The sequence below is a fragment of the Vanessa cardui genome, chromosome Z (assembly GCF_905220365.1).
Source record: "Vanessa cardui chromosome Z, ilVanCard2.1, whole genome shotgun sequence".
Lineage (NCBI taxonomy): Eukaryota > Metazoa > Arthropoda > Insecta > Lepidoptera > Nymphalidae > Vanessa > Vanessa cardui.
Window position 1 is genome coordinate 12697586 of NC_061154.1, and position 24498 is coordinate 12722083.

The following is a 24498-nucleotide window of genomic DNA, read 5'->3' on the forward strand; positions in this document are numbered from 1 at the left end:
TCTCCGTTACCGAAGCCATCTGATATTTGAATTACAATTCCATCAGACAACGAGTCGTAATATGATTATAAAAAAAATAATATCGCATTTTTTTTTTCAGCGTATACTATAGAGTAGCTACATTAATGTTATTAAGTCTTACTGTTTACCTAATAATACAACAAAACAACAAAGTTAATTCTTTATCTTGTATTCATTTTGTAATTAGTTGTAATCCTCATTTTATAATTTCTATGCCATCTAATAACTGAAAATATCTAAGACAATCCGGTATATTTACACCTACTTCTTCGATTGAAATGTCATTCAGTTCTTGCGTGCGTACCTGAATTTTTCCGAGAGTGAGTTTATGAAAAATATGTGTAAAATGTAAGTCTCGATTGGGAAGAGGTAGGGGGTTTATTTTGAATTTAAAAAAATACTACTGACACACTGAAGTACCAGAATATAATGTTCCTTTTTTAAGTTCCTTAAATTCTAAATGGAATAGGTATTTTTAATAAAACCTTTGTTTATTTATTTTTATCGTATAGGTCGGCGGAAGAGTATATGGGCCACCTGATGGTAAGTGGTCATCATCACCCATAGACAATAACGCTGTAAGAAATATTAACTAATCCTTACATCGTTAATGCGCCACCAACCTTGGGAACTAAGTTGTTATGTCCCTTGTGCCTGTAGTTACATTCAAACCGGAACACAACAATACTGAGTACTGTTGTTTAGCGGTAGAATAACTGATGAATTGATGGTACCTGACCAGATGGGCTTGAACAAAAGCCCTACCACCAAGTAACGTTTTATCTGATACGTCAAACGACCGCACTAGCAATGGTTGCCAGTTCGCACTAAAAGCAGGTAAGTTCGTCCAGTGTGTCATTACTGCAGGTGAAAACAACAACTCGAGGTCTACGATTAAAAATATAAGAAAAAAAAAAATCATATCGCTTTAATGATTATTTGTATTGCCACTTTCTTAAATCACATGGAAGAAACAATAAGTATTAAACAAAAATATTTTCAAAACTTACAATTTAAGAAATTAAATAATTCATATTTTTTTATCAATAACAATAACAAAGCAAACATCTAAATTCAATGAATAAACAAGCGACCGTGGCCGCTGTACACCGAAGCGATAATATTCCATAGAAAGTGTGAACATTGAACTGTAATGAGTGCACGTAACATAGGTAATAAACATTATTATGCCGACTGTACATGGATACGTAGCGAAGATATCACCATATCTTTCTCTCGCTTTCATTACTATTACTGTCTCGCTTGGACTAACAATGTATTTTAAATTAATTAGTATAAACTAAACTGACATAATATAAGTTATTTTTTTTATAAGAAAGCAAATATCTTACTTTAATTTGATTTCATCTTAACTAAGTAAATAAATAAGTTTTAACAAATACATTTGTGAAATTGCAATTTAATAATATATATTTATAAACTCGATTTGGATAAGCGATTGAAAAATCGTCAAGCAATCTTACAAATACTTTGCAAACACTACATATCCAAGTGACCAAATAGTATTTTGGTCTTAATCGGGCGCCCTAAAGCTACGGACAAACCTGCGAGGCTAAGTGTACAATATAATGGTTTCTGCTCGTGATAAAGCCAAAATATGAACGACATGACTTGGATAGTATTGTTTTTTGAAATACATTTCAAATTTAATATTAGTAAAGAAATTATATAATCTTGAGTGTATAAAAATTTGTTCTGTCGACGGTCGTTATAACAATACCGTTAGCTTGACCGCGCAGGTGTATCCCGACCTTAAAGCCACTATAGGCTATTACATAATCGTGTCTCCCTAAAACATCAAATAACAAAACTGCGTAAGCGTTCCATATAACAGCATGCCTTAAACCTACAACACATACATATCGGAAAACTTTCGAAATCAGCTTAATAATTAACCTTCGCTTACACAGATAATGTTTGAACGTTAACGCTATGGGACAACACTGAGGATAGATCGGTGATACTATTAATGTTACTGTAAGCTCAAGGATATTGTAATTCAAACCTTATTTAAGTGAGGATAACGTCAAATTTTCTATACCATTTAAATTTTACCACTGTAAGACAATCAACAATACTCATTATATCTATCTATCTATCTCAGTTTCGACACAGAACATTAATTCGATACGCCGTACACAGAACGCGACTAATAAAACGCGAATACATCTATCAAACTAACTAAATAATTTAACTAAATAATATAATTAATTAGTTCTAAAATGAAAATAATCCAATGATACAGTTAGAAATTATACAACATCGATTTCATATTATTAGTAAACTACGCAAATGTTTCTACAATACGCTACATTAATAATTATCAAAGCGAAATAAAAACAGGAATAGGTTTCGTACACACGTGTACAGGTTGTATGCTTACATAGGACATTATACAAAGAAAAGTCTTAACTTTACATGTCATCATCCGGGAACACTGATATACAGAATACATAGAATGGACATATTGCATTACGTAAAACAGTAAATACATGCCAATGTATGTCATGTAAGCCAGTTAGCGTTTCATGTAACACTTCGATTGTACATGCAGTTATATTCTTACTTAAACTTTTTGCAAAAATCTTAGGCTCGTTTCACGCTAACGACCTTACAAAGCAATTGTCCGCACACATCGACAAATTGTCTTATATTACTGAAGGTATTTTATGCGTGCTTACTGTATAACAACAAACAATTAATTATCTACACAGTTCATTTTTCGAACAGACCGCTGTGTACGCACTTATTTATAAATTCAATATCGTTACAGGTAAGGAATCTACGTTTTTAAATAATCTTTAGATAAATATTACGTATTGATCTCTTATACTTTGGACTATTGTGTGATGACAGTGACGATATTATTCGGAAATATCGATTTTCGTCAATTTCAATCATGTAACAAATGCTATGTAACTGTCAGCGAGTGTGGAAGAGGCTTTAACGTCAGAAATTAAAGGTTCAGACGAATTGGGCAATATCTTTCCTTACGTGGCTGTGTTTCAATCGACAGAAGAAATCCAAAATATCTTACTTTTGTACTTACGCTACAGGCAAGAACTACCACTAAGTAATATAGGGCGCTAAACTTTAGCTAGGAAGTACAGTAATACTAATGTGATAGACAATTTCGTAGACATTTCTTTTATCAATATTATACCTTATTTTAAAGGATTAAAAGCTCTAATTTGTTCAAATAACATTATTCCGCTACATTCAACTTATCGGATTCAATATTTTCATTTGGTAACTTCATATTACAGTCAGGAACAAGGTGAAAACGAATGATCATTCGACAGAATTAAATACGAATAGAGTTCGTTGTGTTTCAGCTTCTTCAGTTTTCGCAAATTATATAATTCATGCAATAAAATAATGCAATTTTGTTTGTATACTTAGTAAATATTTTTCATCAACAATGTTCGTCCCTACTACAATAAATATTTTTTTATATTAAATAAGAATTTATATCGAAATTAATAATAATTACAAGTTCATATAATTTATAATTTTATTTCATTAAACTGCTATTCGATAGTAACTCAAGTTTTGGACGGATTCTATTGCATTTTCATTTACCAACACATTATGAGCAATAATACATTATATCTTTATATACATAAATACTTTTACATAAACATTTAATTTTATATCTGTGTAGAGGGGATTGGAATACTTCACTATAGGGACAAACATTTTTGATGATGACACCGAGTCGCTTTTTCATTTTGGACTAGTTAATATAAAAACGATTTGAAGTATATTCTGTGATACACTGAAACTTCAGCGGGGATATGGAAGAAATGTTACTCACATACCACTTTGTTTGGAATTGCTCTTCTATGTGACGATTGTTCGATAATTCAATACATCCGTTCAGTATTGCATAGATTCATTACTAAGTTGTATATATCAAAATTACATTTACTTAAATACATAGCAAATTATATTATTTAAATGCGAATGCTGTTATATGTATCAGAGACGCTAGGACATGCGTTTGGTCGGGTCGTACTCGACCTGTGGTCAGTGCTCGCTCGTGAGTATAAAAACTACTTGGCAAGATATAATGCATTTCTAAATTTCAAAAAAGGAATTCCTATGTATTTTTTTTTGGCGTATAGAAATAAATATATAATAAAAGCGAAACGCGAATGTACACACTACGAACTAGTTTAACCATTTTCGTTAAAAATGGATGTTAACGTGAGCAAATACAGTGAAGAACCTAACTTTGCCTGGGTAAGCTCAGAAGTAATGGGAGCTTAAAAAGCTCGGTAATACACACTCGGTATAATTTGCCTGTTGGTAATATATTTTTACATGAAGCGCAGAGCAAACAACTCCTCAAATGAAACTCAGCTTTTCACGACAAACGATTTCTCTTTAAGCGATTTCATCAGAACATCATTATTATTATCTTATTAAGTATACATGTTCGTCATATTCGAGAATCCTTTCAAGTAAAGACACGTCAATAACAATTCAAATAAAGTGCTAAAATATTGAAGTAACGGTGTACTTTTTTAGGTCCAATATATTTATTAATGTAAATATATAATCGATTTCTTTTTTAAGATTTTAGTTTAGAATTTAAAAATATAAATATTGTGCGATCCGATTTATTTTAGAAATAAAATTTCGAATTTATTGTACAATTATAAAGATCAAATATCTTGAGCAACTACAGGAATATTTAAATAGTATTTCCATAATTAATATTTAAATATTAAAAAATACTCTTGTATTTATTATTATTCTGCGGACGAACTGATCCCTTGAATCTGAACATCGTTGTTTTAGAGATAGTAAATTGTTTATAAAATATCTATATATTTATCGGTTAAATATAATTTCCATTGCATTCACAGTAGTCACGTACACAAAACCATTCCTTTTGACGGGGCCAAGTTTCATTTGACATAATGCTCTACGCTTGTGGGAATACCCTCCGATTCATTCAACTTTATACAAACAACCGGTACATATTGACACACATACAATTCGACTCAAGAATTCGGTATGTACAGTTAACCCAGGTATCACTAATTGCAAGCCGAATATGTGACGGTACACTGTTTACTATAATAACTCTTAATGTTGCACTTCCGCGGTAATGTTTCGGTTATAAGTCTACATCAATCTCCACTGTTAATAGTACATTACGTTGTATAAATTAACAAAAACGAACATCAGTGACGTCATCGAAGAAATTAATCAACGGAATCGAAACAATTATTTACATTAATTTCTTTTTAAATAGACATAATACAATATTGAGAGACAAAGACAATAATTATATATACATAGACAATGGAGATATGAATATTGTGTCCGTGAACTTATACAATGGTGCAACATTTGATCGGTGTACGGTCACTGGGTATGTCAACGTACACCGGTCTGGGGGCAGGCTGCTCTCATACTCATTTCTTGGTTGGTGTCCCGCGCTGCGTCAGACCCTCGAACCGCTTGAACGTATAGTTGATGAACACCCAGTCTTTATAAGCGACTTCGCCCTCCTGGGATATGGGCGCTGATGCTGGAAATAAAACAATAATAAGTCCAAGACAAAAAAGATTACATGTTATCCGTTACAAAGTAATTTAATAATAATATAAATAATATTTTACTGTATTATATTTCAAATGTTTCCATAGCTTCAGGCAATGATATTCTAATAAACAGATATGTTATATCCATACTAAACAAAAAAAAAATTGTGCCGCGCCGGGGACTGTTTATTGTAGTTTATTTTTACATTTCGTTAAAAGTAAGAAGGATAGCTTGATAAAAACAATAAGTAAAAGGGATAACTAGATATTTTAATTACGCAAAACGTATTACTACGTAATAATGATGTATTATAACGTATTACTACGTAAAACGACTAAAGGCAAACGTCCCAATTAGGACGTTTTCTAGTCTTCACTTTTTAATAACTATCTGTTTTCTAAAACATCATTGGCTTCAGGTTTGTTTATGTTTTGTAAAATTAATTACTTTACATTAAAACTGACTTTTCATATAATAAATTGAGTCTATCTTTATAAATCAATTCCCACTATATTGGATGCACGTATTTGTATGTGTTAAAGGTCGCGCACTATAGCCGCGGCGGGCCTCAACGCATCGCATTGCAAAATTTCGCCAATGCATATAGCAGGCGCATCGGGCCGTACCGCGACCCAATATCTTATAATCAGGTTTTGGCAATCTAATAAGATGGATAGTTCTGACGAACAGCACTCATTCAGACGTCTACTTGTTGCGTCTAACGCACGCTGAGACGGGCCGCATTGCAACGCATAACATCGCCGCAAAAATACGCCTGGCTAGTGATGGCCCGTTGCGGCCAGCCTGAGGTGTGCGATAGCCCATACAAATTTGTATGAAACTGATTCAGCAGAATTTTTGTTATGCGTTGCGGCCCGCCTCAGTTTTTTTTTTTTTTATGGTATAGGTTGGTGGACGAGCGGATGGGCCACCTGATGGTAAGTGGTCACCATCACCCATAGACAATGATGCTGTAAGAAATATTAACTATTCCATACATCATCAATGTGCCACCAACTTTGGGAACTAAGATGTTATGTCCTCTGTGCCTGCAGTTACACTGGCTCACTCACCCTTCAAACCGGAACACAACAATACTGAGTACTGTTATTTGGCGGTAGAATAACTGATGAGTGGGTGGTACCTACCCAGACGGGCTTGCACAAAGCCCTACCACCAAGTAAAGTCAGTGTGCGCTTATCTTTATACAGAAAGAATAAAGCCAGAGGCAAACACTTATAACGATCACACTCACGTATTTCGAGCTTGACGTCGGGGAAGTCGTCGAAGTTGGACGTGTCGTCGATGGAACGCACGTCGACGGTGATGGCGGCGGGGCGCTCGCGCACGTGACTCCAGTCCACGCCGCGGAAGAACGAAACCGACTTCACGTCTTCGATGCCCCTTTGTGAACCGAGTCTGCAAATATTTCGTTTTACTTATGAAAACGACTAAAAATAACCTTTAAATAAGCTTACTAACATAATTTACTGTATACTGAACTCCTCCATATGATATACTATTTTGGGAGATATATTTATTTACACTACAACCCTGAATTATTTACTTCATTTTACTTATTACATACGTATACATTTGATACGAACAACAAACTAAAAATAACCTTTAAATAAGCTAACATAATTTATTGTATACTGAACCCCTCCATATGATATACCATGCTGAGATATATATTTATTTACACTACAACCCTGAATTATTTTCTTACTAATGTAAAAAAGGGAGAATTTGTTGTTATTGCGTGTATGTACTCTCGCAGGGATATCATTAGGGTATTTATTGAGATGGCCCAGTGTTTAGAAGGCGTGCATCTTAACCGATGATTGCCAGTTCAAACCCAGGCAAGCACCACTATATATATGTGCTTAATTTGTGTTTATAATTCGTCTCGAGCTCGGCGGTGAAGGAAAACATCGTGAGGAAACCTGCATGTGTCTAATTTCATCGAAATTCTGCATGTGCATTCCATCAACCCGCATTGGAACAGCGTGGTGGAATAGGCTCCAAACTATCTCCTTAATGGAAGAGGAGGACTTATCCCAGCAGTGGGAAATTTACAGACTGTTACTTATTTATTTATTCTATAACAAGAATCTGTACCATTTTCTCACTTGTGTAAAAGGAATAGCGACGTATTGGTAGCTGTTTTTTTTGTTGTTCCTCGTATATTGATAGCATCATTAAATATAACTAATAGAAAGAAAAGGCCTTACTGTAAAATATTTCTATAACAATGTTTTCTTAAATGATTTTTCGCTAAAATAAGATTTTCAATGTACTTATGTTATCATTAACTACTCATAAAATTATGTTTAGTAAACATACTTATATATTAATATACATAGTTCACATTTATAAACAGGAATCGATTATTACAAAAATAATCATACTTAGCATTGCTGTATTCGCTTTGGGGCTTGGGGCACTTATTTTACTAGATACAGTGTAACAACGCGTTGATGATGTGTGGAGCAATTCTAAGATATTGCTATATGTGTCTCTATGGGCGAAGGTGACCACCTACTATCAGATGACCCATTTCCTGCCTAAATTCTTAAAGTTAAATCTAGTAACTATATCGCCCCATCTTACCGGCGATCAGGCTCGGAACAGAAGCGCAGGATTGTCTCCCTAGCCTCCTCACTGATCGGTATCTCGGGAGGGAAGGTGAGGGACTCCCGCCAGGACATCACTTTCCTGTACGTCTCCTGAGGCGACTCGGAGCAAAATGGCGGATATCCGATCAGCATTTCGTACCTGCGTTCAAAGTTTTATTTATTAATTAATACATTCGATGATAACAGTTGAAATTGTTACGATAACATTCGAACATTTTGTTCCCTTTACATAATAATTTAACACTAAAAACTGTGACTACCTATGTTTTAAATTTTAAGCGGATATATGTTGAAGCATAATACGTTTATAATTCAAGCATAATACGTTTATAATTCATTAACATTGACATACAGCAATATCAATTCGCATTGCAATAAACGACCGTCAAATACAAAAAATTTATGAAATAAACTATAAACATCGAAATATTATTTTACAACAATTGTACTTGAAACAATTATTAAAACAATATTGTTTATCGTTCTAAACGGTATCGCATTGCAAAATAAATAATTATCGCTTTAATTATTCAACTGACATACACCGCAAGCACGATGTTAATGCAAGGCGCTTAATTTTAAAAGCTCATTGACATTTTTGAAAATTTTGTTGTAACTTTTGTATGGCATTATTATGTATGTAACTTTTGTTTGCCTAATATTGACTAGATATGAGGTCACGGATTGCAAAATCTTGGGATAAAGCTCCTGTTCGGATCGATAAAGAAATATTGTTTTTACATATCCAAATATTATCAGTAGAAGCCCAAAAATCTAGTAAATGCAAGTAGTAGACTGAATTTTTCGTAGATTTGAGGTTCCATCTTATGAGTTTGACTGAACAGAAAGTGCCTTGCGCAATTTTCCACTATAAGATGCCTCGCTTAGTTAGTAAGTCAGGGGGATATCATAATTTCAATTTAGTATCTAGATATTATATTTCATTATCCAGCTTAGAAATCTTCAATAACTTCCATTATTTGAGAATGTAATAGTCCAAAATAATAATCGAATCGGATAGCAGTCTCCAAGAAATGAGTGTGCTTTATGACTCTTCTCTAGTAAGAGAATAAACACCCTTTTTTTATTGCATAAATTCATTTTATATTCTATTTTACATATTTTCATAATAAATTTCACCTTATGGTTGGCAATAAACATTCACAAAGCAGCAGCTTGGTCTACAATAACTTAATATAATTATATAACAAAAGCTTATTTTATCATTCGCAACGCCTCTTATATATGACGTCATAAAAAAGGCATACAATTCGCAAAAGCAACAACAAAACAAACCAAACAAACACAGTAAAAAACAAAGACGACATAGACAAAGTAAGGACAAATCGATAATACAAATTCGCAAAGTATATTTCATGATATATATTAATAATGTAAAACATGAAATGACCCGCAATCAGTGTAATTACCGGCTGCGACAAAACAACGGAAACCGACCCCCGTGAGAGATTCACAAGCTGTCGCTTTAAATACGTCATTAGAAACTAGCACGACATTATATTTGCATCGGTATTTGTTTTGTTAAATTACACCTTCAATGCAGCGTTGCATTTCATCGTTAAAATATTTATATTGTTCCGACGTAATAAGCAGAGCTGAAGAGTATAATTCGCATATCTGATTCGCCATTTGACAGCCGTCAATTTTATGAAGTATAGAACAAAGTCGCTCAGCGCTGTCTGTCCTTGTATGTTTAGATCTTTAAAATTACGCAACAGTTTTTGATGTTGATTTTTTTTTAGGTAGAGGGATTTGAGATGATTTTTTTCGTACATAATATACATAGACACAAAACATCGTGAGGAAACCTGCATGTGACAAATTTCATAGAAATTCTGCCACATGTGTATTCCACCAAACCGCATTGGAACAGCGTGGTGGAATATGTTCCAAACCTTCTCCTCAAAGGAAGAGGAGGATTAGCCCAGCAGTGGGAATTTACAGGCTGTTGTTGTTGATACATAAACAATATAGTAAAGAAACAAGAAAAAAAAATTAAGTATATTTCGTATCATCATTGGACTCATGTGTCAAGCCGGGGCGAGTCGCTATTGTATAATATAACAAATAAGAGTTAGTAAATCAAAAGTTACTCACATAATAACACCCAAACTCCACCAGTCAGCCTGAGGTCCGTATCCCGTCTGCAGGAACACTTCGGGCGCGATGTAGTCCGGGGTCCCGACGGTCGAATACGCGAGCGCTCGTCTGTTGCGCTTCCAGGACTCGGCGCGACGCTTCGAATCCATCGCCGACGACGACGTCGATACTGAAAAGAAATCTGTCCTACGCATTTAGTAATATGTCCTATTGGAGGTACAAGCAGCCATAATAAGTATGCACGTGATAATACATTAACAGTATATACATTTCAAGATAATTTACCATGTATAGTATCACAAAAATTAGATGTAGCATCGGAAAATGCAATGGCATGAAAATAAAACCGATAACTGCCGATTTACACAACCAATAGAAATAGCTCCCTATCGCGCCATTCGACGCTATTCGTCGCTATAGATTTACGCGTCAGAGAAAACAAGTGCATGTAAACCGACGCGTCAAATTGACGAATATATTCGGTCATAGGTTATTACAAATTATTACGTTTGTGTAAAGATCATATTCGCATGAGAAATAAATATTGATAATTTGGGATAGCGTATTCAATTCGGATGTGATCGGTTTTACGAATTTTGCCGATGCGACATCTAAGTTGTGTCTTACTATACCATTAATAAAAAGTTTTTTTATAAGTAAAGGAATAATTTAGTTCTAGTAGATTTTTTTGTGAAATTTCTATTCATAAAATGATAGAGAGATGGATACTGACTGAAGTCAGAAGGCGTGGCTCGAGAAAGATCTCGATAGAAATCGGTGCGATGGCTTTTCTTGAGGCCCGTGCAAAGACCGAAATCGCTCAGCTTTATGTGACCGCGAGCGTCTAGCAGCAGATTGTCTGGCTTTATGTCCCTGTAAATACAAACAAAATATATAAATTTATTTATTTATTGCTTTAGAAATACCATCGGCATATTCACAAATCATATTTAGGAAAAATAACAAAAGAAAACTTGTACAGTGTGATACACCATTACAGGTATTTACATTTTACATTTCACAACTTACATGTTAACAAAGGTAACTAAACACTACACTCAAACATTTAATAAAATCTGTGAGACTACATTTTAAACAAAAAAAAAAATCAATTTATAACGTATAATATGCAATTCCCTGAATGCTGTTAAATAGATAAAACTACTGATTGTATGTGATTGACTACCTTATTGTATTTTAGTAATGGCTTCAAAAAGTCGTCGTTAGACAACGTATTACTGCGCTCATATGTATTTGACTGCCTTATTGGCCTAGTAGCTGATATTGATATTAAACTACATGTGATCATGAGGTTATGAGTTTAAGCCCCAAATCGAGCTGATAAAAAGTTATTGAGTTTTTCAATTGAAAGAAAGTACAGTAACAGCACGGAACCTGAAAATCCTCATGCGTACGCCTGAATTGTTTCCAGGCGTAAGGAATGTGCGAGAAAGGGTGTAACTATGCGCATAGAATGTCATGAAATAAATGAACAATTGCATAAAGAACAAATGGTCTTACGTGCTCTTTAAATCGGCAGTGTAAGCAATACTATTCAGACTATTGGAGATTATATTTATACTGAGAAAAAAAAACAAGTGCAAGCTACTCAAGAAGGTTAGTATAGCGACTATTCCATTAAAAACCAGCCTGAAAGTCAGTGATTCGTTAAATAAAATACTAACCTGTGAATAAATCCAAGCTTATGTATACTGTCGATAGCGAGAGCGGTTTCAGCTACGTAGAACTGAGCACACTCTTCGCTCAATGTATCCTTTTTCATGAGTAACGTCATCATGTCGCCTCCGGGGAGGAATTCCATTATAAGGTATAGGTTCATGGGATCCTGGAAGCTGTAGTACATCTTCACGACCCACTGGTGATCTGCCTCGACTAGGATGTCACGTTCAGCTCGGACATGAGCGACCTAAAGATTAAGGAATTTCGTTACTTCACTAACATGGACGGAAACTATAAATATCTAATTAATTTTTTTATTAAATACACCATCCCCTTCAAAATAAAAGTTATAAAGCATCGTCGATATCTAGGTATGTACCTAAACGCATTTTACAAATGACGAAATTCAAATACCCTAATCGTTCAAACAATATCAGACTTGTGGAAAAAAATAATTTCATTGCTGCAATCGATCTTCTTAAACTTCCTATTTATGTCCACATCTTATTCGGAGAAATTTGCGTATTTTAATATTTTCGATCCTTAATCCTCAGGCAAATATATTTCTGGTTATACAAACGATATCTATTTTTAATATATTTACCTGCTCTTTCTCAAGCATGTCTGCTTTCCTGAGTATCTTCATGGCGTAAACGTGACCGGTATCCTTTTTCTGTACTAGTCGAACTTCACCAAACGCTCCTCTACCTATAACCTGTTGAAGAAAGCATTTAAGTTTATTACTAGCTTATTAATTATATTATTACAATTTTTCCCCAAGTAAATAGAAAATAAAAGCAGATTGCTGAACGAGCATTATTATCCAACTGACCTTCAATGGCTCAAAGTCCTCGACTCCAAGCCTGGAACGCTTAAGCCTTAGGAACTCCGTCTCTTTCTGCGCATGCTGTTGACGTTTCTCTTGTTTCTGAGTCTCCGATAGACTCTCGTCCTTGAGGGACTCCTCAAGTTTCTCCAGTCTAGTAAAAAACAGAACTTATTCACTTTTTGCGAGTACAACTTTAAATAAATAAGCTTTATTTCGGAAATACATTTTTATCATTTAACGTTTTCCGCCTATTTAACGTTATTCGATGTCAGATCATTGAGAAATTTAATTTGACCGTACACAAGAGTCTGGAGGAAGTCTGTGCCTCGTATATCTCATTCCAATTGAAATCGTTACGTGCACGTTACGTACATACGTCAGAGCATAGTAACGTACCTTTGTTTTCTCTCATAGTGTTGTGTGATGAGATTCGTATAGAAGTTCTCCAAGGTCACTTTAGCCTTGGTGGCCTTGTCGAGGGTGTGCCCGCTGAAGCGGATGTTGTCGGTGCCAGTCATCTCCAGCACCCCTGCAACAACATCTGTAATTATACTCTGATTATTGCGAGGCAGTGCAGAGAAACACTTAAATTACTAAAACTATCCTAATAAAGTATTTAGTATATCATAGCTCGCATATTTGAAGGAGTTTCATTAGTTTCTAATTAACTTAGATTTTTAGTATAAATAAGAATATTAATTTATAAAATGATACTACTTAGGATATTATTTTGGCAAGAACAACCTTGCTCATAGCTTTGTATTTATGAAAAAACTCAACCAACCAGATTGCTCTGGCTCTTGGTTGCCTCGATTTAATCTAGAATCATGTTGTACCCTATTAGGGAAGCAGGCTCTTAAGCAATATAGAGATATATTGAATGACATAATTTTATTGAAATCAGAGAATATTCTCAAGAATAGAAGAGACAAATACGGACTGTAGTTATGTTGGACTGAAACCACATTAACAAGTTGATGTCACATTCTGCAGCTGCTATTACAGTTGAATTTCACATAGAATTAACATAATTACAATATGTTCTATACAATTACATCGAGTATCGCAAATAAAACTGTTGTTTGTGTTTATTATTTATAAAATTAAACGAATAAATATAGTCTTTGGATAAAAAGTATCTTTGATAACCCCAATCCAAAGTTTTGGGGTTTTTAAAGATGGTTTAACCTTCCGGATTATTTAAGTTTGAGATACATGGTATGGTTGCATTATTATTTATACTAAAATTATCTGAGTATATAGTCTGTATTGGTAAATTTTACGATCGTTTTGGTATTATTAGTTTCTGATTATTTCGGATTAAACCAAAAATAAATATAGTTAAAACTAATAAAATAGGCTATATAGTTGAAGAATCACGCAAGTATATTTCATATACCCAAACACTTTAAAACAATTCTTCATACATTGACTCGTAAGGAGCGAGTGAACAGTGAAAACGAGCGGGTTATTGTGTGACATAGCGGATTACACTAAATCCTGCATTGATCGTATATTTGCTCGGCTCGCAACACTATAACCGTACTCTTCGTAACCTGTGCGAACAGCACAACACCGAAACGTATATATATTTTTACTTTCTATGCCATTTAAAAACCTATAAACCTACTATTACATGCGCTTACAAGCAACCGTTCTACTATCGAAATAGTCGACAAACATAAATTTCCTTGAGCTTACTATTGAAATGCTAACTGGAGTCAGCACATAAATAACGTCGGTAAAAGTTAAGACAACAACAACAACAACAACAGCCTGTAAATTCCCACTGCTGGGCTAAAGGCCTCCTCTCCCTTTGAGGAGAAGGTTTGGAACATATTCCACCACGCTGTAAAGTTAAGACAATTTCTCACAATAGTATATTTACGGTACAGTCTTGCAATTAGATCCCTTTAAAATATAACGAATGTTATAGTAGTCTTTAACAAAAAATGAACAGCCGGGCTATTCATTTTTGGTCTTATTTTTAAAACTTAAATGATATTTATGAAATCCGACCTAAAATGGTTAAACAAAAACACGAGACGTATAAACTAGACGTTAATTCAATTCAAAACCGTTCAAGAAGACTTCAAATACACCATCTTAAGAGAAGATTGTTACGGTTATGTTATTATAATGGTTGTTTAATAATACGGCATGTAAGAATTGAATTCTTAGGTACGTCTATCATCCCAAACTATATCAGTATTCCTGTTATTTGATATTTGCTTATTTATTAATTATAAGCACATTTCATATATTTAGTATATTCTAAGACTGAGATTAAGCCTCTGCATTGCGGTCAAAACTGTGTGTTTTATTTGTATGCAAATATTTAATTTAAACTTTAAATGGGTAATAAATGTGACGAACACAATTATTATTTAACGAGTGGCGCATCCATGCTTTATCATGCGCGTGTGAAACCTTTAAGCAAATTAAACTTTCAGTCAAAAGTTAAAGTACTAAATTACTTAAATCTATGTACATATAGGTAATATATATAATCCTCAAACATCCTTCAGTTTTCCTATTCTTGGATGATGATAAAATTCAGTTTTAAATTAATTTTTTCATTAATATAATTGCTCAGCATTATTGTAAATGAAATTTTGAAAGAGGAAAAATAACTTAATTATTTCAAAATATTTTAATTGTATTCATTTAGAGTCGACGCGCTTCATGTTACGTAATCTATCAAAACGATGCCTCTTCATATCAACCTTCGCCAAAGCGCAATGTTTTCGGTTTTTCTCAAGTCTGATGTAATGCTTCGAAATAAGTGGTATAGATAGATCTGTTCACGCACAAAGGCGCGCCTCTGCAATAGCTTAACACTTATATCATTCACATAGATATAAACCTTATGGCCTTCGTGAAAAATAAAATCAATATTCATTATTGATTGCTACTGATAGGTGTATATTAATATTTTTAAGACCTGGTGCGGACTACATCAAACCGAACTTTTGAAAAACACCCAGCACTTCTTACTTATTTGATTTGCAAAGAAACATTTATGCAATCACATCACATATATACATACTTATATGCATATTGTATTATGATTACAATAGTATGAACAGATAAAAAAGAGTCAAAGGATTATTGCCCTTTAAATGATAATTAGAAAACACATAACCGTGTATATATGTATATAAAAGATACGTTTCCACTTGAACATTTCTTTTGTTAAATAAAAAAAAAATCATGACGGCACCTAAAGTAAATTGAAAAGATGCGGTTTTAATAGAATTGAAATGCTTCAAATTTGCTAAAGATCGACAAAGAAGTTTTAAAATGCAATAAATTGTATTCTAAGAAAAAATAACCGTTCCGAACAAACGAAAGATTGTAATGTACCGTTATAGCATTAAACTGATCACTGGTAACGGTGAAACGTCATTTAATAAAAGTGGAAAATAAGTTCGTTCTTATATAATATATAAGTGTATAAACATTTTGAATAAATATATACAAAGCCAGCATTTGTTGAGGATTCTTCTGTACAAATTATCATTTAAAATTTTGAAGTTAAGAAAAAAATATCATGTCCGCTAGTATTTAAATGTAAATACTAGTTTTATTAAATAAAACTAGTATTTACATTAAAAAAATATATATTTATGGTAAAACTTGAGCGACACTAAAGATTTGTATAAGACCAAAATATAAAGTGATTCTAATGCATACTAAGAATTATGAGACATTTGTACACTAACATGAGAGATATATATCAATCATATTTATCCACTCAACACGGAATATGGGTCGAAAATGGTTTATTTATTATAATTGTCATATACATTTATTATTCTCTCTTGTAGCTGTATTATTAAAAAGGTGATGCTGAATATTGAATACATACAAGTGTCTTTTTCTCTATTGTATTAATAATAATAACATATTATTTTATTACGTCTTTGATTTTGCTTATGATGTCGATTTTTTTTGTTTTTTTAGTTATCTTTTTATAGAAAACAATGAAAAAAATATATTTTTATTCCAAATCTATAATATCCAGAATTTAGCTTTAATGAACCCAAACCGCTGCAAATCTTATATAATTCAACACATATCGAAACTCTTCATAAATCGAAAATTATAACAACTTTCTTGTTTCTTTAAATTTGAGTTACAGAAATTTACTGTAATAGATTAACTTTAAACTGGGTCTAATCAATTATTCGATGGGGCATGAGAATTTATTTTTACAACGAGTACAAAATTATTATTTTGTTTGCGTAAAACCTTCCGTTTTAATATAGTATTATTGTTTCAGTATTATAACATAATATACGAGTAACAAAGGACCAAATAGTGATCCTGCCGAGGAACACTGGTTAATTTAATAAAATCTATTTCTCTCTTTATAAGATTCATAAGAAAATAAATAAATAAATAAATGACACGATTTGTCTTTGTTCTTAACACTATTGATTTTTATTAAGCATGGTAGGCCCCTTTATATGTATAAGACAATACGTGGAAATTACAAAATTGTATTACAAAAGTAATTCGGTTAAATCAAGTGATATAAATCAAAGGTTCGATTACACTTGTAAAACGACGTGACCAAATAAGATATGACTCACAAAAGTTAGTATGAGTCATATTTATTTATTATTATTGTAAGCTTATAATGCACAAACATACCGTTACTTTGTGCATATTACGCTTAGGTTTTACGTAAATGGCAATTTCAAGTAGGAATATAATTTTGACGAGACGGCTCATCTTAATATTTATTATAAAAAATATTTCACGGAAGAATTGTAGCTCCGAACAGCCTATTTTATATTTGATAGAGGATTTCTTGGATCATTTTTTGTTGCATAAAATTTCCGTTTACAACACAGTCATAAATATATTCACAACGTCTAAATATCTCCAATTTAAATTCCATTTAAAATTTAAAGCGCACTTTTAGATATGAACCAAAATAAGTTTGTAGTTTATTTTACGACTATATTGATTTATCTATCAAGTGTAGATAACGAAAGTGTGTTAAAACCAAAGATCCGCTATATGTAATATTATATAGAAATGAATATAACATAATAATATGCTTCTTAACTTTAGTCTAAAGTTACATTGAATTTTAAAAAAAAGCATATATATAATATACCGTTTGTTAATTTTGACTGTACCCTTGTTGTTTTATTGGCAAATGCTCGGAAATTAATTGCCGGATCTCATATGTAAATCTAATCAAATTTAAGCTCAGGTAAATTTATTATACGACAATAATTCCTGCAATTTTATATTTTATATTTGGCTGCTGGGATCATAGTTTCTTATTGAATTTTTGTGACAGTTAGAAAAATATATCTTAAATGAATCATAATTGTATTACATTCAATAATTACAGTAAAATAAATGAATACGATTGGACTTTTACAATCTATACATATATAATAAAATTGGAGTGTCATAAAATGCAGCGTGTCAGTAAATGCATAAGTATATGCATTCACGTTACATATACCAAAATATTTCTTTTACCAATATTTGTATATTCTGTTTATTTCATCTAATCTCTGGTACGGCTGGGCCGATTTTGACGAGACTTACACTGGCTGATATCTGATTTAATAAGGTGTAACTTAGGCTACTTTTATTTTAGAATTATATATAAAATAAAAGTAAAGTCGCGCTTCAATGTCCTATTTGGACAGTAGACAGATAGTATAATAAATAAGGAGATTTTTTTAAAAGCATAATATTTTTAAGTTAACAACCGATTTAAAGTTATAAATTAATTACTTATTAGGTCATAATTTAAACTTTTTACTATATTTTGATAAAATCAGATAATAACTATAGTCCATTACAATTAAAGCATATATTATCACTACGTATTTTTCCAAATATATGACGTTACTTTCAGCCATAGGTACCTACTTAATCTAATCTAAGCTAAACTAACAATCACTTTAATATAATTTCCTGAAATACAGATTATATGTTATACTAAGTATAACGATAAAAGGTCTTATCTCTGTCTTTCAGAATAACCAAAACCTATATATATTCTATAGCCCTAAGATTGCTATTTGCCAACTACTACTGCTACACTTGCGTTGCATGAAGCGTGTCAAACGGGCGCAGTCGTGCGCAATCGTGCGCTGCTGTGGACCTGCACTTGGCAGCTTAATGTCGACTAAATTTGAGTTCGGTCAAGCGACTTCATTGCAGAATGCATTATTTTATAATTTAATACATAAAACTAATACCAGATTCATTAAAAATAAAAGTTAAAAAAAAAAGTACCTACAGATTACTAAACTACCCTTTTCGAATAAATGTTCGTTATTGTGGCTACACACAGCAACGTTTTCAATTTACATTTTTATCGTACGGCCCTAAGTTCTCCACACGATACCGATATCTGCGTCGATAGTAATTTATCCAAATGAACTCGCTCATGAAACATGACATAGGGATTAAAAGATGACGATAAACTCCTCCTATTAATAATATTTTGCGGCCTATTACAAATATTTTAGTACAGACATGATCTTGAAATGGGCGATAAAATGACGCTCCCTGCCACGTTACGCTGACATCGATGAAACTGTGCAAACACGATCGAAAACGATTTATCAAATAGACAAATTGTAACTATCGCCGAAAACCTGCGCATTCGAAATAATTTGAAACGATACACACGGTATCACTACCATGTATCGTGTGATTTTAACTATTTTATTATGATAAGAAATAAAAACAATTAAATCAAAATAGTAGATATCAGCCATTCTCTTTGATTATTATATTGATTATAGAATTTCATTGCTGAAAGTTTTTAAATGTTAAGGCGTTTCACGTAACACAAGATAATAAAGTAGGCTTGTTTGTTTTACTTATTTTGTAGTGCGACACTATCTATAAACTACATAAAGCCATTCTATTAAAAAAAACTCAACAATAACACTTATTTCTTTCTTTAATCAAGAGAAAAAAATCTTCAATGCCATATTACGATTCAGATAAAAATAGCTGAACATTCAAACGCAACGCGGAAGTGGCAATGTAAAGCAATTTTTTGGCGCTGAATAAAATAAATTCAATGATTTTAGTAAGTATGGATATAACGAATCGTGACATATTTCATTATTTACATAATACGTATTGCTTGTTTCCATTGGAACGTGTTTATTGAGTGAACCAACAAACAGAAGCGAACACAAGGTTATGATGTCATTGTTTTTAGGAGCTTCCTCGTAAATCTTAACCATTGTACAATTATGTCCGAGTAATAATCGCTAAATATTTTTAAATATTTGTAGCCACACTTTAAATAGGTTATGTCATGTAGAAATAAATGAAGTCATTCAGTAACATTGTGCTTTAAAATAATATCACAATTTTAAGGTCACCAAAAAGGTTACACGAAAAATGGCACATATCAACAAAGAAATCCTACAATTTATTAATATATCTCTCCAAAAATATGACGAGATTTATGCAATACATCACTCGTCGATTACTGAAGCGATAAGAAACGATTATTTAATGCCATACTAATTCATTTCATAATAAATTATCTATATCATCCTTTAAATTTTTATGACATTACAAAATACTCTGCATTAATTATATCCAGTTTGAGACCACAAACTGATTATTTTTTTATACAAATATAATTTGAGAAACTGCATGCAAATGAAGAAATGGATGTAAAAATATATTTATCAATTTCATTCATAGCTTGTTGTTTGATTTAATAATAACAACTGTTACAATTGTTATGACTATTTGGAGTTTAAGTGATACTGTTCAATTTATCTTTATAATTATTTAAATAAATAACATTTTGTTTAAAACAATATTTGTCAATTATATGTGTCATGATGCATACTATTATATAACTGATAATTTACCTAATAACTACCTTACTATATAATCACAGGAAGATAATTACTGTCAACAGATTCAAGTATATGGATGTGGATGTCAATCAAATAACAATGGGTTGTTGAGTTTTGATTAGAAGGCGTAAATCGGACAGTGTAATAATGGCACAGGGGTCATAACAAGTCTAATCAAAAGGTTGGGTACTCATTGGTAATGCATATAGCTTGCTATAATACCTAGCATTTGCTATTGTACCTAGGCACTGGCACTGCTGAGTCGTTGGTTACTGGTCATAAAACTGCCTATCGATACAGTATATTGCAAATTCTACTGACTAAAAATTTATAAGGCATATAATAATGAAAATAGATTACCCGGGGGCTGGGGCGCTGGCGCTGGGGTGTCAGGGGCCACCGTAGTGCCCGGGTTGCTTTTACCCCAAGACACGGCTTACTCTGAAAAACAAAATGTTCTCTATTGAAACTAGAACTGAAACTCAAAACTAAACACACAAGAAATTGTAATCAAAATGGTAAGTAAATAGATATTCTAAGTATTTACCATCATAACTACTATCCTTTATGTTTTCTTTTCTAAATTATATTTTTATAAATTCATTTCATTCATTCATTATTTATTCATTTATGTATTTTATATTTTTAAAGTTACTTTACCCATTATGCAATAATTACATCAGTGATAATTTTAATTTCTACTGCTATTAATTTAAAACAAGTACTATAATCAATCAAAATATTTTGGTAGATATTAATGTGACCACGTTGTAATAATAGGAACATACTTTATTTAAAAAATAAATATGTTTAAAAATGTTGTTTTTCCTTATTTTTATGTTTTGTACAGATAACATTGAGGTCAATACAAAAAGCTGGAATAAAATTAAAGTAAAAAAAAAACATTAATGAATTCATTAGAATGCAAAGTAAATTCTGCTTTCAAATTGTATTTCAATTGCTTAAACCACTTGCCTTATTCTTTCCTAAAATAACTTCTTGTTTTTTATTTAGAAATAAAAATATGAAAATGTAAGTTCATACTCCAATCTTAACTAAAATAATATAGAAAAACTCAAGTGGTTCTTGAAACATGTAAATGATAACATACATAAATTCCTGTTAATACTTTGATAACAAACCTCTACATTTTACTCTGTTGAGATTAAACCTATTTAAGGTATAAAATATTAGCCTAGTGGTGTTAGAAAATGACAGTTTGTCTGTGTAACATACAAATATCAAATTAGATGAATGATGATGTGGCAATGAAATCTTTATTGATATAAATTATAGTTGTGCAATTTTCTATCCATTTATTTTTATGAACCACTCAATCTATGAAATTGGTTTTAATTTAAGACTATTATTCAAAGATGTTTATAGAATCTCTTGATGTGGTTCTCTTGGTTAATTCATCTCACTTATATTACTAACAACTTCTAAGGTATTGGATGTAAACAAAATAATAAAAGTCATATCAGCATATGTGGTAGTGACTGATTACTATCAATTTATAATTAATTGCTTTCTAAATTAATAAGTCACTTTATAATAAGGCATACAATCAGTATTATAAGAATATACATATTGTTTTATGAATAATCAGAATAACAAATATCTTTTGTTTAAATATTTTATATATATTTAACTAAATATGTGAATATTACTTTTATTGTGTTAATGTATTTATTTCTTTTATTAGAGTATGTTCATAGTGTGGAAATACTTTATCCTACTTAAAATCATTATCCTAACTTATTGATAGTAAAAATTAAAACCACAAGTTAGGAAAAGTAAATATTTTAACTTAGAAAGAATGTCAATATATTGTTGCTTATTATAATATATGTTTACAACTTTGCATATATTAAAGGAACTGACAGGAAGAGATCAATTCCATACCAAGGTGTTTATCATATACATGTTTAATTACTATTTACTAACCTATTCAAATTAACGGGTTCAAAGTTAACATAGAAGATTAAATAGGTTTATAGATTAACCATATATGACTTTAGACTTGCTAAAGTCATCTAAATGTTTACTTACAAAGCATACTTGATGTTATATACTTATATTACAATTTCAACTATTAAGGTTAGGTGATGTTAATTAATTTGTACTTCTGTTGACTATAAGAAATAGTGATACACTTAATACATTTTCTTTTATCATGATAAGATGTCATAACACAAGTAGTTTTTACTACAATATTAACATAAGCAACTATGCACATGTACCTTTCTAACTTCAAATTACTCCTATGTATTTGATTATAAATAAACAAATACAGAAGCTAAAAAAATATTTTGTATTTTTTTAAGAATTCTCACTCTATGAAAAATATAAATTTTATGATGATATTAAATATATTTAATTTATCAAGGTATACAATTTTAAATATAATATTGAGAATGAAAGCCTGTACAGTACCCGTGAATTTCACGGTTCAAGGAGTGCTAGCAAGACAATGTACAACAACAGTTACAATGCTGATACAAGATGAATCACAGCCAAAAATAATTCATGTAACATTTTATCATATTGTGACCTGGAATGAAACCTCAGTCCTATCGTAAGGAAGATAATCGTTAGGATATTTTTAGACTGCAAAGCAATTATCAATAACTAAATATGTTTCTAATACACGTAGTAATATGACCTCGAGCCTGACGATACTTTGTAGTTTAGACTCACCTTGCTTGGACCTTCGACACGAAAATCCCCCTGCTTGTTCGCCAGCTACCCGACCACACTAATAAATAAACAGCATAAAAACAATGTGTTGCACAAGAAAGTTAAAATCGATAAAATACAATCACAAAGTTCGAGTCAGTAACGGTGTCACTGAACTCCACGGCGCTTGATGATTCCCGACACGGGCTTTGACACAAGCCGTGGTTCACCGTTGAAGATAGTTAATAAATGCCTTTGTTAAATGAATTACGAAAGTAAAGTAACGGGACTTTACATGAGCGATCTAAGTAAATTGCACAAAGAAAATGTCAGGTTGAAACACAGATGATAGACGATTCGATATTCAATTTCACAGATGAAAAATACATTGACCACAGATATTTTTATTAAAGATGTAATTATGAAAATATTCATTTTAATAATAGGCTATTTGTCAGGGTTTTTAATCCTTTTTATATTATTTTAGTATAAATTGAGGAAACTAGTGAAAGTTGCTTTTTTTATTAATTCTGGTACATATTTCCACAGTTTTCCAAAAATTTTATTGAAAATTGTAGTATTTTAGTTGTCTTACGATTTTTATAAGCATTAGACGAAAAGATTGCGATTAAATTTATTGTTTGTTACAGATAGAATAAAACATAACAAATTACTATCAGTAGAAAATGGGTTTCAGCCCGAAAATAATTTTGAAAGGTTAAGTTTTACCTTTCATTTTTTCATTGCCAGCCGGAACACATTAAAAGATTAAGAAAAACTTATTAAAACAGCTACTATAACGCATGCACCCAGTAAGTGGGGAAACATGGTTTACGAGTAAGTGACGTCACCATAAATCCGACCAATCAAACATGAGAGTTTTGTGTCACTCAAACAAACGTTTAAAAGAATACATTTTTATTTACGGGTTTTTGGATAAATTAATTATTACTTTTAACTTATCTTTTTTTTCTATTCCCAGTCTCTATAATGTTATATGTGAGAACTGTTGTAGGCCTAACAGTTATTAAGTATTTCAAAGTTTTGTTTATCAACGGCTGTATGTTCTCCA

The 24498-nt window shown here is 31.9% G+C and overlaps 1 protein-coding gene across 3 annotated transcripts; it reads right to left on the reverse strand.

Moving 5' to 3' along the window:
- Positions 1–944: 944 nt before the first annotated feature.
- LOC124543451 (serine/threonine-protein kinase tricornered) lies at positions 945–23770 on the reverse strand. 3 transcript variants are annotated; one of them, XM_047121681.1, is made up of 11 exons: positions 23448–23770; positions 21108–21188; positions 13267–13399; positions 12874–13021; positions 12646–12756; positions 12047–12288; positions 11095–11234; positions 10359–10542; positions 8215–8379; positions 6857–7020; positions 945–5587 (listed from the first exon to the last, which is right to left on the reverse strand). In XM_047121681.1, the coding sequence occupies exons 3-11, from the start codon at positions 13386–13388 to the stop codon at positions 5472–5474; spliced, it is 1392 nt and encodes a 463-aa protein (XP_046977637.1). In that variant the 5' UTR covers positions 13389–13399; positions 21108–21188; positions 23448–23770; the 3' UTR covers positions 945–5471. The 3 variants fall into 3 exon arrangements, with proteins under 3 accessions (XP_046977637.1, XP_046977638.1, XP_046977636.1); XM_047121682.1 differs by having other exon boundaries at positions 945–5581; positions 13267–13411; XM_047121680.1 differs by having other exon boundaries at positions 13267–13411.
- Positions 23771–24498: the final 728 nt, after the last annotated feature.